Below are 12,969 nucleotides of genomic sequence, written 5' to 3'. Positions count from 1 at the left end.
TGGATCAAAACTGTCACATTTGCATTAAGACACCTTAAGTCTAATATAAATACACTGAGCAGATGATCAGTAAATTAAAAAAATTAAAGACATGATAAACATTTGTAGTACAAAAACTTTCATTACCAGCTCAACTCTGATGATGAAAATCATCCATGCATTATACCAACCATTTGCAATTTCTAAATTTTATTGTAAAATAGGACTCTGTGGATAAAACCACTGTGACACAGAATAAACAGCAGTATCAAAGAATGAAACTGTGCATATCAAGATGAGTTCATAAAGATTATAGTCTATTTCATCTTGGTCTGTCATACTAACTCACCAGGTGTGTTGGGTGGGAAAACAGGAAGCGATGACGGCCCGTTGACTCCGGGAAGTAGCACTGGCGGAAGGCCAGAGATCCCCGGGTAGCCTGAGGGCAGGCTAAGGCCATGAAGTGCATTACTGTTCTCCACTGCTGTTTGTTGCTGCTGGCCAGGCAAACTGAGTCCATCACCAGCTTTCTTCATGCGATCAAGTTCCTGCTGGGCCATCAGCTGTCGGACAGTGGTTGGTGCTAGGTAGTCCTTTTCCCTATCAACCAGGTTTCCCAAGGTTTCTTGCACTTTGGTGATGTGCTGTTTGGAGAAGATGTGGTCTCGGATAGACATCCGTGGAGTGTACTTCATACCACACAAAGTACACTCTGGCCTCGGTCCGTCTGGTGAGCCCTGACTTATCATAAATGGCTTTCCAATGTTTATCTTAAATTTCTTTTCTTTAGCTCTGGCATTCTGGAACCACACTTGGACAACACGCTTGGGAAGCCCAATCTCATTGCCCAGCATCTCACACTCTTGCATTGTAGGAGTGCGATAATCACTAAAACAGGCTTTGAGAACTTTCAGTTGCAGGTTACTCATCTGCGTTCTAAATCGTTTATGGCCTGGCCTATCGCCTGAATTGCTCCCTTTACCGGGCTTGAAAGGGTTGCCAGTCCCAAATGGACTTGGAGAACTGGGATCAGCAAGGCTTGACGTTTCACTTCTGTCATTGGTTTCATCCAAGTCATCTTCTCGGGAGCTGTAGTAATTGTCATAGTCTTTCCCAGAGAAACTGAGGGCAGGGCTCACCATGCTGAATTGGAATCGGTCATTTCCACCATCAGAATTTGAAACCATGCCACTCTTATTTTCAGTTATTTTGTCTCCTCCATTAGATGTGAAGCTTTCAACCTCGTTGTTATTTCCCTCATCTCCAGTTGTAGCATCACTAATAGCAGTATTAATTGACGATGTCTCATCAAAGTCCACCTTGCTAAGATCATAGGATGACAGATCTGCTGCGTTAACATTAGGCCCATCAGTTTCATCACAGTTTTCAGCTTTTAATGATGAAGGGCTAAAGAAGTTTTTTAGTTGCATTTCAGATGGTTTTACTGGAGTGGATGATGCAGTAGGCAACTCGTAGTCATTTGGCTCAGTCTTGGTAGGCAGCTGTGAAAAGTCAAAGAAGTTATACTTTGGGCTGTCACCTCTGTCGTCTTGATTCATCATTGGGCTTGGTGGCAGACTAAATCCTGCCTGCTTCGCCTCATGCCAGTGTCTTGATCGTATGTGGCTATCTAGAGCTGACTTTGCTTTAAAGAGAGCCCTGCAAAAGGGGCATTTTTTGTGTGACTGGGAGGGTCCGATTGCTCGAAACTGTCCCTTTCTCTCCCGAGCACGCGTGTTTTGGAACCAAACTTGCACCACTCTCTTTTTTAAGCCGACCTCTCTTGCAATGTGATCCAACATTTTTCTTGTTGGATTAGAATCAATTAGATATTTATCGTAAAGGACCTCAAGTTGTTCAGGTGTTATGGTGGTTCTCAGACGCTTATCTCTGTGTTGTTCCTCACTACTGTTTCCACCATCTTTATCATTGCCACTTTCATCCTTATCATCCAATTTTCTCTTCATTGACCCTGATGCTGTAGCAGAGGTCAAACCGGAACTACCTTGTGAAGAGATTTGGGAGAGGCTTCCAGATAATAGTTGGCTAGCCATTAATGGGTTGTTTGGGTCAAATATCATATAAGGCATATCAATGGGTCTTTCAAGGAACTGTGAGTGCAGAAATTGGTTCTGGGCAGCTAAGAAATGCATGTGTTGATGTTCCTGCCAGAGCTCCACTGTAGGGAATGCAATCTTACACTGGTCACACTGGTATTGAAGCATCTGATGGGGGAGGCTGTTTGTAAGGGAGGAAAGAGCCAAGGAAAGTGGACTAGAGGGAACTGTTGCTGGTGGTGGCTGGGAATGGGGTCTTGACATTGGTGGCTGGGCAACTTTTTGGGGGGGTGGTTGTGGTGTGCAAGCTTTAGATGGCCTTGGATCTGGTAAAGATTTGACCATTGGTGAAGATGCAGTCTCATTTTGTTTTGATTCACTTTCAGAATGAAGTTCGAAGTCTGGTTTAGGAGAGGCCTTTTCCACACTAGCACGAGGAGAGGCCATCACAGGGGAGCTTGAGCCAGAGCTGGTAGCATTTCCCTGGGAATTTGGGGTTGGCTCTAAAGATTGTTGAGTAATTTTAATTGGAAATTGGTCATCTGCGTAATCTTCACAGTTATTTTCCTCATTACCTTCCTCATCTTCATCTTTGTAACACAACTTCTTTTGGTGAGTGATGAGGTCAAAGATGCGAGGGAAAACAATGTTGCACTTTTTACACTGGTACTGCATATTGGTAGTTCTGATGTATCGTTCATTAGTCAGCTCTTTTTTCTCACTCTCTTTAGAATCGGCCTGATTTTCATAGCTTTTGCGAGCTTTCTGCCGTGCATTTTGGAACCACACCACAATCACCCGAGTTGGTAGATTAAGGACAGTTGAAAGCTGCTCAATTTCATCATCCTTGGGATAGGCATTGGTATCAAAGAAATCTTGAAGAACCCTCAATTGGTAATCTGTAAATCTGGTTCTGGAAGACCTTTTGTTCATGCCTGAGTCCGTCCTGTAATATTCATGTGTGCTCATGTGGGTCTCTATTCGAATGTCATCCAAAGTAGTAATGGGAGGAATATTAAAATTGTAGGGGGAGTCTTTGCTCCGCTGCCTCTCTTTAAAAAGAGTGTTACGGAACCAGTGTTTAATGACCTTTTGAGGCAACCCCGACTTCTCTGACATCTCTTGAATTTGTTCTTCATTGGGAGAATTGTTGATGTCAAAGTTTGCACGGAGAATTTTAAGCTGGTCATCGGTTATACGAGTGCGTGGTCGCTTAAACTGGGATTGCCGGAGAAAGTTTGGATCGAGCCCCAATTGTTGCTGGCAGAGTTGTGTAAGGTCTGTAGAAAGAGAATCCATATTAGGCAGCTGGAGAGCTAATTGCGGGGGCAATCCCGGGTGCTGGACAGATTGCATCATAAGAGGAGGGAAAAGCGGCAAATCCATAGGAACAGGAAGCTGCACTTGGGGAGGTGCAGAAGAAGTATTTGGTTTTGGGGAAGGATGTGGTGGCTGTAGTGTCGGTGACTGGTGAGTAGTTTGATGTGTGGTCTGATGGGGGACAGGGACTGGTGATGGTGCTGGTGTTAGGGGTTTGGGCAGTGGAGTTGAAGTTGGTTGAGGTGTTGTCACCAGAGCAGTGGCAGGAGGTGGAGGAGGAGGTGGTGGGGGTGGAGGCGTCTCCGGTGAAGCTGGATTAATTGGGTAGAGTTTGTCATACGCCTCTCTGTACTGCTGGGCAAACTTTTCAAGCTCTACATATGGGAAAAACTGACTGTGCACATGCTCTTGGTGGCTTTTGAGTATGAGCATATTGGAGAATAGCTTTCCGCACATTCCACACTCAAGTTTATCAGGGTTTATATCCATTTTTTCAACTCCATCTTTAGTTTTCTTTTGGATCTTTTGCCTATTTTCATTGTACTGGATGACTAGTTCAAAACCAAAATTCTCCAATAGTGCTTTGGCTGCATTACCCCTAGCTCCTGACACAATGCGAGGAGGAGGAATCAGTGGCTCAGAGAATTTGGACTTTTTATTGTCTTTGTTGGCTTTTGTTCCATCCATAACAGCTTCACATCCATTTTCCAACTTTGCTTTGCTGTCTTGTTTTTCAATGTGGTCTTCTGCCTCTTTTGACATTTGATTATCTGAAACTGATGCATTACTAGTCTCCATTCTAGCTTTTTGGTTTAACATTTGCTGGTTCTTTTGCTGCTGAATCTGCGACTGTGCCTGAGAGACTTGCTGTTGCTGCTGTTGAGCTTGTTGCAGTTGATGCTGCTGTTGCATCTGCTGCTTCAAATCTTCCAAGAAGGATCCAGTAAGACCTGGCATTCCAAAAGCTGCTGCTGAATGCAGGGCAAGCTCCGGGCTGAGGTTGAATTCTGCTCCTGGGATGTAGAAGGGGAATAGGAATTGGGGCTGTTGAAATTGCAGCAATGCTTCTGGGGTCATTGGGAAATGTGGGAAGAAAGCTGGATTAAGAAACTGAGGCTGGAAGAAGGCAGCCTGCTGCTGGAGTTCATGTTGAAGCTGCATTTGCAGTTGCGCAGAGGACTGGGCTGACTGGTGGCTGCTTGACTGTGCTGAAACATTTTCGGTAGTTTGTTTTGTGTTATTGTTGCTAGTAGTGTCTTTGGGTTCAGCATCATTTTGTTTGCTAGCTGATGGTGTTCCACTTCGAGCAGGGTCTGTGTTGCTGCTGTTTCCTTGTGTGATTAAAGCAGGACTTTTTGCTGGTACTGGACCACTAGTGCCGTTACTGTCTTTGTTCATGTCAGATTTGGCTGTCCGAGCTTTGGTCTGGTGGAGTACTGACCTCATGTGAATCTCAAGTGTAGAACTTTGGCTATATGCAACATTGCAAATATTACATTTGAATGGTTTGTTGTCAATGTTGTTGCCTGTTTCTTGAGGAATTGGGCTTGATGCCTCTTGAAGGACTTTCTTCAATTTGTGCAGATGGGAAACTGAATTATAGTGAACTAGTAAAATATTCTTCTGAGTAAAAGACTCCTTACATACTGTGCACTTGTAAGGACGAGAAGGATCTAAAAACTTCTCCATAGTAAAATTTGGGCCTTTTCTAAATGGTAGGGTACGTTTTGGTTCTGCTCCCATGTCATCTATTAGAGAGCTGCTGTCACTTCCAGTTGGACTAGGCTTATCTTCATGATCCATTTCATCGTCTTTGTCCAAGTCATGCTCAAATGCCTGAGCTTCCTCTAAAGCTCTGGCTTCACTTTCAGTGATGTCACCATTCAGAGGGAGATTTCCAATTAATTGCTGCACTTCAGCCTCAGTAAGTTCAGGATGTCCATTTTCCAAATGTTTTCTGAGGGCCAGGAATGTCCTGAAGCTGCGTTGGCAAAGGCTGCACATAGTGGCTGCTCTGATGGCATGATATTGGGAATGTATCTGCAGCTTCTGCATTGTTTTAAAGGCAAGGCTGCAGTGGTTGCAACGATATTTGTAGACATGCCGATCAGACACGGATAGTTGCTGCTGTTGTTGTTGGAGTCTTTGCAGTTCGCTGAGATGATCCTGAAGGCTATCAGAGGACCGACTGTCTTGCCCTAACCCGCTTGCTCTCCTCCAGTCTGGAGCCTCTGACGCTTCCTTTGGGGGTTTCATTTCTTCACTTTGGAGCTCTAATTCATTTTTTTCTTGAGATGCCATATCATCTTTTGAAGAGTTTCCTTAAAGCAGACCACAACATTTAAGTGTTAACTCATCACTGGTAGTTAAGAATACCAAAGCAGAATGCTGATGATCACTAATGGAAGTCATTTGACTGTGTTTTAAATAGAGTGCTGTTTACCTTGTGACTTTTTAGATCCATCGATAGAGAGTTGTGAATCTATTGAAGGCAATCCTTTTTCTTGTCCAGTTTGAAGTTGAAGAGTGCTATTTGATCCTGCTGTATCAGGGCCAACAACCTGTCAGAACAAAAAGTTTTTCTTTAATTAGGACAGCTTCACCTTCTGCAAAGGTTAAATGGCATTGAGGGTAACCTACAATTTCTGACAGTGAGGACAACAGTTTAAAAGGCAAATGTTCCATATAACTTTTGTAATTGGCAACAAGGACAGGGAGGTCACTCTGCCGTTCTGATGAAATTATGCCATGCAATTACAGGCAATTACACGCACACATGCACACGGTCTTTACGTACCGTCATAATGAGCTTTTCTACACAGTCAGGTGCCACACTGTGAAGGTGGGTGAGATGCAGCTGTAGGTGAATCTTGTTGCTTAGGACATCCTGACATAGTGGGCAGCGAATTACTGGCTGCATGGAATGCTGGGACATCACATGGAGTTGCATACGGTTGGCATCTTTACTGCTGAAGTTGCAATATGGACATTGCTGAACCTAAAACAAAACTGTGCGTCAGTTTCTAAATCATTCTGAATCGGTACTGGTTGGTTTGTATTTTTAACATATTATGCCCATACATGTTGGTCTCACATTAACATAATCCACTTCTGTAAACATATTCTATTTTATTCAGCGGAAACTATACTGATCAGAATGTTAAATCAGATGATTACAAAGGACAAAGGTGAGTACTCTTTGAAACCACGTCCCCTGACGCTCATTACAGTGAGTTTGCAGGACATTCAGTAACTGCAACCCTTCCACGTGGTTTAATAGTATCCATTCCTCACTTGACGAAGTATTCCATTCTTATAGGACCTGGACAGGATAACATAATCTAATTTAAAAGCACATATTATTTGAAGAGATGCAACATTGGGAGTAGTCTTGCGAGCGTTCCATTGCGAGTGGAGGTGTTGTATTTAAAAGCATGAAGATTCTTCTTGATGGTAAAAATGGAATCGGGGGGGGGGGGGGGGTGCTGTGTTGTCACCCTTTCAAAGGAAAGATCGCCATCTTCCACTTTTCTGTATTATTTATTTTATTCAGGATTATTTCAGGAATTACATTTTATCCTAATAAATTTAGGTGAAAGGGACATAATACTTTATACAGATCTGCAGTCAAGTCCAAAAATTGTACAAAGAATGGAAATTATTCCTACTTCAAATACATGAAAATTATTTTAGTGGCCTGATATAGTACCAATGGCCTTATTGGACAAAGCTAGTTAATTAATTGCACATTTTTTTTTCTGCATAACCATTACCTGATCAGCAATGGAGGCCTTCGCTTCAGCAGATTTGGGCCTTTTAGGGGGGTTTTCAATTTGTTGATCAGGCTGAAGTGAATGTTTCAGCGTTGTGTTTTGTCCAGGTGATTCTTTAGACGTGGCATTCGCTCCTGAAGTGTGGGAGGGCAAAACAATTATTTGATATACAGTATAGGACATACAGTGGGAGAGATTAAGCATTTTCACATAGTTGACCATTAAAATACTTTGACAGCAACATCACGAACTGTATCACTCATGCACTCACACCAACACATGCACTTCCCACCCTGAGGCTATGTGAAATGGAGAAAGCTCATTATCACAGCATGACATATATTAAATGTTATGGTAATATTATACACTTCATTAGATCATAAACATTTTCCCTGACTGTCTCATCCATATGTCTATCTGCACGAGATGCAACATTTTGGTATGAGAGTGTGTTTGTGTTAGGGTGTCACGGCTGGTGGTACATTAATGTGTGTGTCGATTTGTACGTGCATGTGTAAGTGTGTGTGACGTTAACAAATGTTGCCTAGTGTGGGGAGATCAGCCTCTGGTTGTATTTAGTGATAAATCTTTCATTAGCTTCATCCTCACATGCAGCCACTGCAGCTTAACACAGCCGGCACAAAACAAAGACCCAGCAACCGAAAACTCTCCCAACCACCCACACCCCCCAGCTTCCCCCCTCGCCAGGTCACTCAAGGCAATATGCGAGCCTCACTCTTGCGAATCAACGCTTCACGCTGGATGCACAAAGGGAAAAAATGGGAAAATCAAAGCGCTGATACATAGTGAGGGGATAGAGGAGAGGGGGAAAAACATTTTGTATTTCATATTATTCCAGGGCTCATGTTTTTATTGGGTGCATATCAATTCCTCTGGCCCGTTCATGCATTTTAATTCTGTTGCATTAAGTAGGCGTTCCACTTATTTTATTTGTAATCCCCTATATCTGGAGCCTGAAATATTGGCCTGTCAAGGGAAGTGACAAGAGAGAAGGCGGGAGGGAGAATAAGGGGGGAAAAACACAAGGGCACAATGTGAATTTCCAAGAACATCCGAAAATTGGACCGTAGCTCAGAATAGCAAGGTAATCTTGTCTTACGCCGCTTGCCATGGCCCCTGCAAGGCTTACACGTGTGCACGTCTATGTATGTGTGCACATTAGGCATTCAATGACAGGCCTCTGACACTTCATTGCAGCCATCATATAACCTGACCTTTCTGCTCCCTGCCGCTATTCATTATGACCAATTCTAATTTCAACTTTCAATTTTTGCCTCCATCTTTCACTCAATTTGCAACTAAATTGCATCCTTGCGAAGTGAGATGAGCCGATTGTTGGACAAGAGGCTGCAAACACATTTACATGGCAGATGGGAGCGAGCCACACATCACCATTGATTACTGTCATAGTGAACACGAATGTATGTTTGTGTAATGGCTGCACGCTTGGTTGTGTGCCTTTCCTTCAGATGTAGATTTGTCTTGGTGCTTTCATCAATAAAAACAGTTGGGCTAACCTTGAATGCCGAGAGAGCCATTCTCTCTGTGGCCACTTAAGGGATTTAAATAGCGAGCCCTGCTAGGGCATAATGAAGCTGTTTGGAGAAATGCCTTCTAAAGTCTAGTGTCCTTCAAACATATAACGACCTGAAACCCAATTGTACACAATGGGAGAAAGCACAATTCAAATACGTCTATGATTTTATGAGAGAAAATCAAATACCCATTTGTCGGTTTTTACTCTCATAGTCTGCATGGATTGCAAGAGTCATTAAAAAATAATAATGGGAGTGAGCAGGATCCAGAAAAAAAGACGGCAACCACCCCCCTCGTTTTCCTTTGTCTGGGTGAATCTGCATCCTACGCTTAATGACTATGCCCTTTTCCCCCTCCTCCCTTTTTTGCCTTCCCACCTTTTCTCCATCTTCATGTGGACTCCACCAGCTGCAGCCCATGGAGTGGCTCGGCCGAATAAACCTGACACCCGATAACCACTACAACCCACCCCTCCCACCTTCACCAATGACAAATGGCTGCATACAGCAGGACCTGGTTGATTAGATAAATCAAAAGGAGATTCATGACACTATCCCCCCCTTTTGCATTTCTGGGGGGCAGGGGGCACACTTGCAACCCATCTTTATTTGCAACTGTCAGTGATGTTTAGGGTGTCACAGATGCACACAAGCAACCAAGTGTCACAGATGGAGAAAAGTAAAGAATAGCGTATTGATAGATATAAAAGTTGCATTACAGGGAAGAAGCATTCGTAGAAATTCCTAACTGAGAATGCTAGATAATAATGATAAAGAAATGATTGAAGCTAAAATTGCAATTTCTACATTATTTGGAGGTACATTTTGGCGTTCCAATTAAATATAAATATTTATCTTCTATTTGTTAGGGATGTGGTTGAGTATATCATGAGCCATTATAAAAGGTCCATACCAAATACTGATAATACTAAATTTACATAGCTGATTGTATTACTGTAGTAGTCTATGGAGCTGTAAATTTACACTCGTAACAATTTATTTTTCCACATTTATGCAGCTGAACACAAATTACTAGTGCAGTGGAATTCAACAATACTACAACCACATTAAAACAAATTCTGTGGTTAAATTAATTCCTCTTTGAAAGTGGCATCAGTATCGAGCATTATGGTTTTCATAAAAACCCTTAAAAAACAATTGTGTGTCTAATGTTTGTCTTTCATTTAGTGCAAACATACCTACTTTGTAATTTGCATAAAATGTTTAAGCAATTAAAGTCCATTCCAGAAAATTTCATGAAAATACCAAAGGTTCCACAACTTAAGCGCAAGCAGGCTGGGTGGCGGCAGCTTGGATTTAGTATTCAATTTAGCACTGCTGAGCCCTGGCAGACTGGCTAAGGTTATGAAGCAGTAAATCTATGAAGTGGAGCTGGCCAAAATGGGCCAGGGAGGGTCGGTTGACATGATTTACTTGTCTCTTGCTCCGAGGTTACGCATTGGGCTGACCCCTGGTCACTTGATAACATTACAACAAACCCACTCTGAACCTCAAACTCCCAAGGAAGCACAGTGTGCTACAAAAAGGAGATACAGAGAGAATGTTAAAAAGCAACTGCCTAGCCATATTCATGTTTTTGATGACTTACCTTCCTATTTGTTGGAGTTGCATCCAATGATAAGCAATATGAATATGAAAAAGGCCCTGTCGCATTTGACAAATTAGCTATGACGCACAACAAGATGTCATAATGAAAATACACACATGCATAGAGCAATTGCTGCAGGCCTGTAATTAAACATGGTAATATATTTAATATATTTTAATCTCATCTGGGAGAGACCAAAAACAAGTGGAGTGCTCATCTCAGATTTGCACGATAGATGCAAATTCAGAAAAACGAAATATGGAATTCATAAAATCGAATCTGGTTTGTGTGCATTTCCATTATGAGGTCCCATGATATCTGAACAATCCAAATGTGGTTTAAATAAATTGCACTGTGTGAGCAATGAGTAATATCTTCGCTAATTTGAAGCAGGTATTGTACAACAAATTTTCTTGGACCGCATGATATTCTGTGGCCTTTTTTCTTGGTTAGTTATTTATAAGAAGTAGGCCCCTGAGCCATGGTGCCATGCACCATCTACACACACAACACAAAGCTATCTGGAAGTAATCCACATCAGGGACATTTGCATGCAGAATGTAACATGGATTATAATTAATCTAAAGTGACATGGGATTTAAAAAGACAATGTAAATGAAGCAAGGGAAAAGTCCTATCTGTATTGCCCCCAAACCCCCCACTATCCCCCAGCCCTCCTTTTTTTTTCTCCACCATCTCCCTTTTCCATTCCGCATCTATATACCCCCTCTTTGTTTAAAGCGTCTCGGAGATGAAGTGTGCAAGCAGCAGACTGCTCACTTGGCCACACTGTAATCCCTCCCTTCCATAGGGAATCGCACATACACACATCTGATGAGCGCCAGAGACTGCAGGCTTAGGGAGTAGCTGCTAAATTAAACGACTTCAAGTTACAAAAAGAAAGGAAAACAAAACAGGGAAAAAATTATCATAGATGGAAAGAGAGAGAGAGAGCGAGAGAGAGAGAGAGAGAGAGAGAGAGAGAGAGAGAGAGAGAGAGAGAGAGAGAGAGAGAGATAGGGAGAGACACAAGACACGAGACACGAGACATGGACGAAGTGACAGACAGACATTGTTGCAACCTAGATATTGTTGCCCTTTTTGTCACCCTTTTTTGGTCTTTGTATTAAGTGGTGTTGAATTACATTAGTAGTAAGATACGGGATTGGACGCATAGATGGTGGTTCCCCCACCAGTCCCTCAGACTGGCCTGTCAGAGAGATAGAGATGAAAGATAGATAATGAAGCAAACTAATAGACCCCAGCCTTACTCGGCTCGCCTTCTGCCTCATTGAGCCGCACATTATGGACCAAGGTATGGATGGCTAAGACGCAGGGAATGGAGGAGGGTTACTCTAAGACAGATAGAGAGTAGGAGTTTTAAGTGTCTGCATAGTTAAAATGGGAGAAGAAGAGGAGGACGTTAGTGGTGGGAAACACAATGAGGGAGAACAATATGCGATGAAATGGAGGAAGTAAGATCATAGAAGGCCATGGATTTCCATCTCATACATATATGTTTAAATGTATTGTTAATTTGGGTAAATTACATCCAAAAAAGGTGAGGCTCTCCTAAAGCCTTCAAATCTGCCCTTGTACTGAAATGCCACCACCAACCAGATGATACACATTGCATTATTACCCATAGTCATATTTAGAAACCAGTGACTATTTTCCAACAATTTCAATGTTAAAATTTGTGGACAATGTTACATATTGGCCTACAATTAAATGATGGATTGAAACAGTGACAGACTATGAGGAGAAAAACTAATTCAGTGTTTGCAGAGATGCACATTGGAAAAAAAAAAAAATACACAGCAGCCATATCACCCAGCCCCCATCTAATCCTGAGTTTATGAAAAATTAATATGTCATCCGAGAGGGCACAAGAACGGGAAAAGATTAATGCAAGGCGCTTATAAATTACAAGCACGCAAACTGATTTGATTAAAAAATAATCTGTGGCCTGGACATTGCCTTGTAATAACCACAACTTCTACCTCTCCTTTTCTCTCCATTCTTCTTTCTCATTTATTTCTCTCACCCTTTTCACCCTAATGCTTTCTCTCGATTTCTCTCTCACTCTCTCTTTCTATCACTCACGCTTTCTGACAGATGGAAACGATTAAAACAGGTCAAATGGAGGCTAGTCTGCAGCGTTCACATCTTACACACACATGTTTAAAACTTACCCCTGAGAGAAAGGGAACGAACGATGGGACGCTTTGAGCTAAAATGTGCCCGTGTGTGCGTATATGGGTCTGTGTGGACTCACGGTCAGTTCTTCTGCTGTCAGTCAAGTCTCGGTCAGTGAGGTTGGACGTGGGCCTGGAAGAAGAGGCAGGAGGTCTCTCGCCATCCTCAGTGGTCTCTTCTGAAATGCAGAAAAGTAAAGTCTGGATTACACATGATGTGTTGGACCCGGAAGAAATAGCGCTAGAAACAGACAGGCGGCAGATGTATCGAATGATACATTTGCATGCCTTCCAAACAATTATCTTTTTAAATAACATGTTGAGTTGAATCACTGCACAGTGTGCTGTGTATAAAGTGGAAAAAATATTTTAACACGTGTTTACTTAAACATAGCCATATTATTACAGTTCTGGAGGGTAAAATGTAAAACGCACATGGCCTCGTAGAAGAGATATCAAATGCTCACGTAAAATGTA

General features: G+C 42.3%; 1 protein-coding gene across 1 annotated transcript in view; it reads right to left on the bottom strand.

Moving 5' to 3' along the window:
* Positions 1-12,969, bottom strand: part of zfhx4 (zinc finger homeobox 4) — a 71,741-nt gene that overhangs the window by 4,509 nt on the left and 54,263 nt on the right. The window contains exons 7-11 of the mRNA XM_077735608.1: positions 12,573-12,671; positions 7,130-7,263; positions 6,154-6,354; positions 5,800-5,917; positions 329-5,677 (exon numbers count right to left, since the gene is read on the bottom strand). Coding sequence (XP_077591734.1) covers positions 329-5,677; positions 5,800-5,917; positions 6,154-6,354; positions 7,130-7,263; positions 12,573-12,671 — 5,901 coding nt within the window. The remainder of the gene's footprint in view (positions 1-328; positions 5,678-5,799; positions 5,918-6,153; positions 6,355-7,129; positions 7,264-12,572; positions 12,672-12,969) is intronic.

Source organism: Stigmatopora nigra, chromosome 16 (genome assembly GCF_051989575.1).
Source record: "Stigmatopora nigra isolate UIUO_SnigA chromosome 16, RoL_Snig_1.1, whole genome shotgun sequence".
NCBI lineage: Eukaryota > Metazoa > Chordata > Actinopteri > Syngnathiformes > Syngnathidae > Stigmatopora > Stigmatopora nigra.
This window is presented reverse-complemented; position numbering and strand designations above follow the sequence as displayed.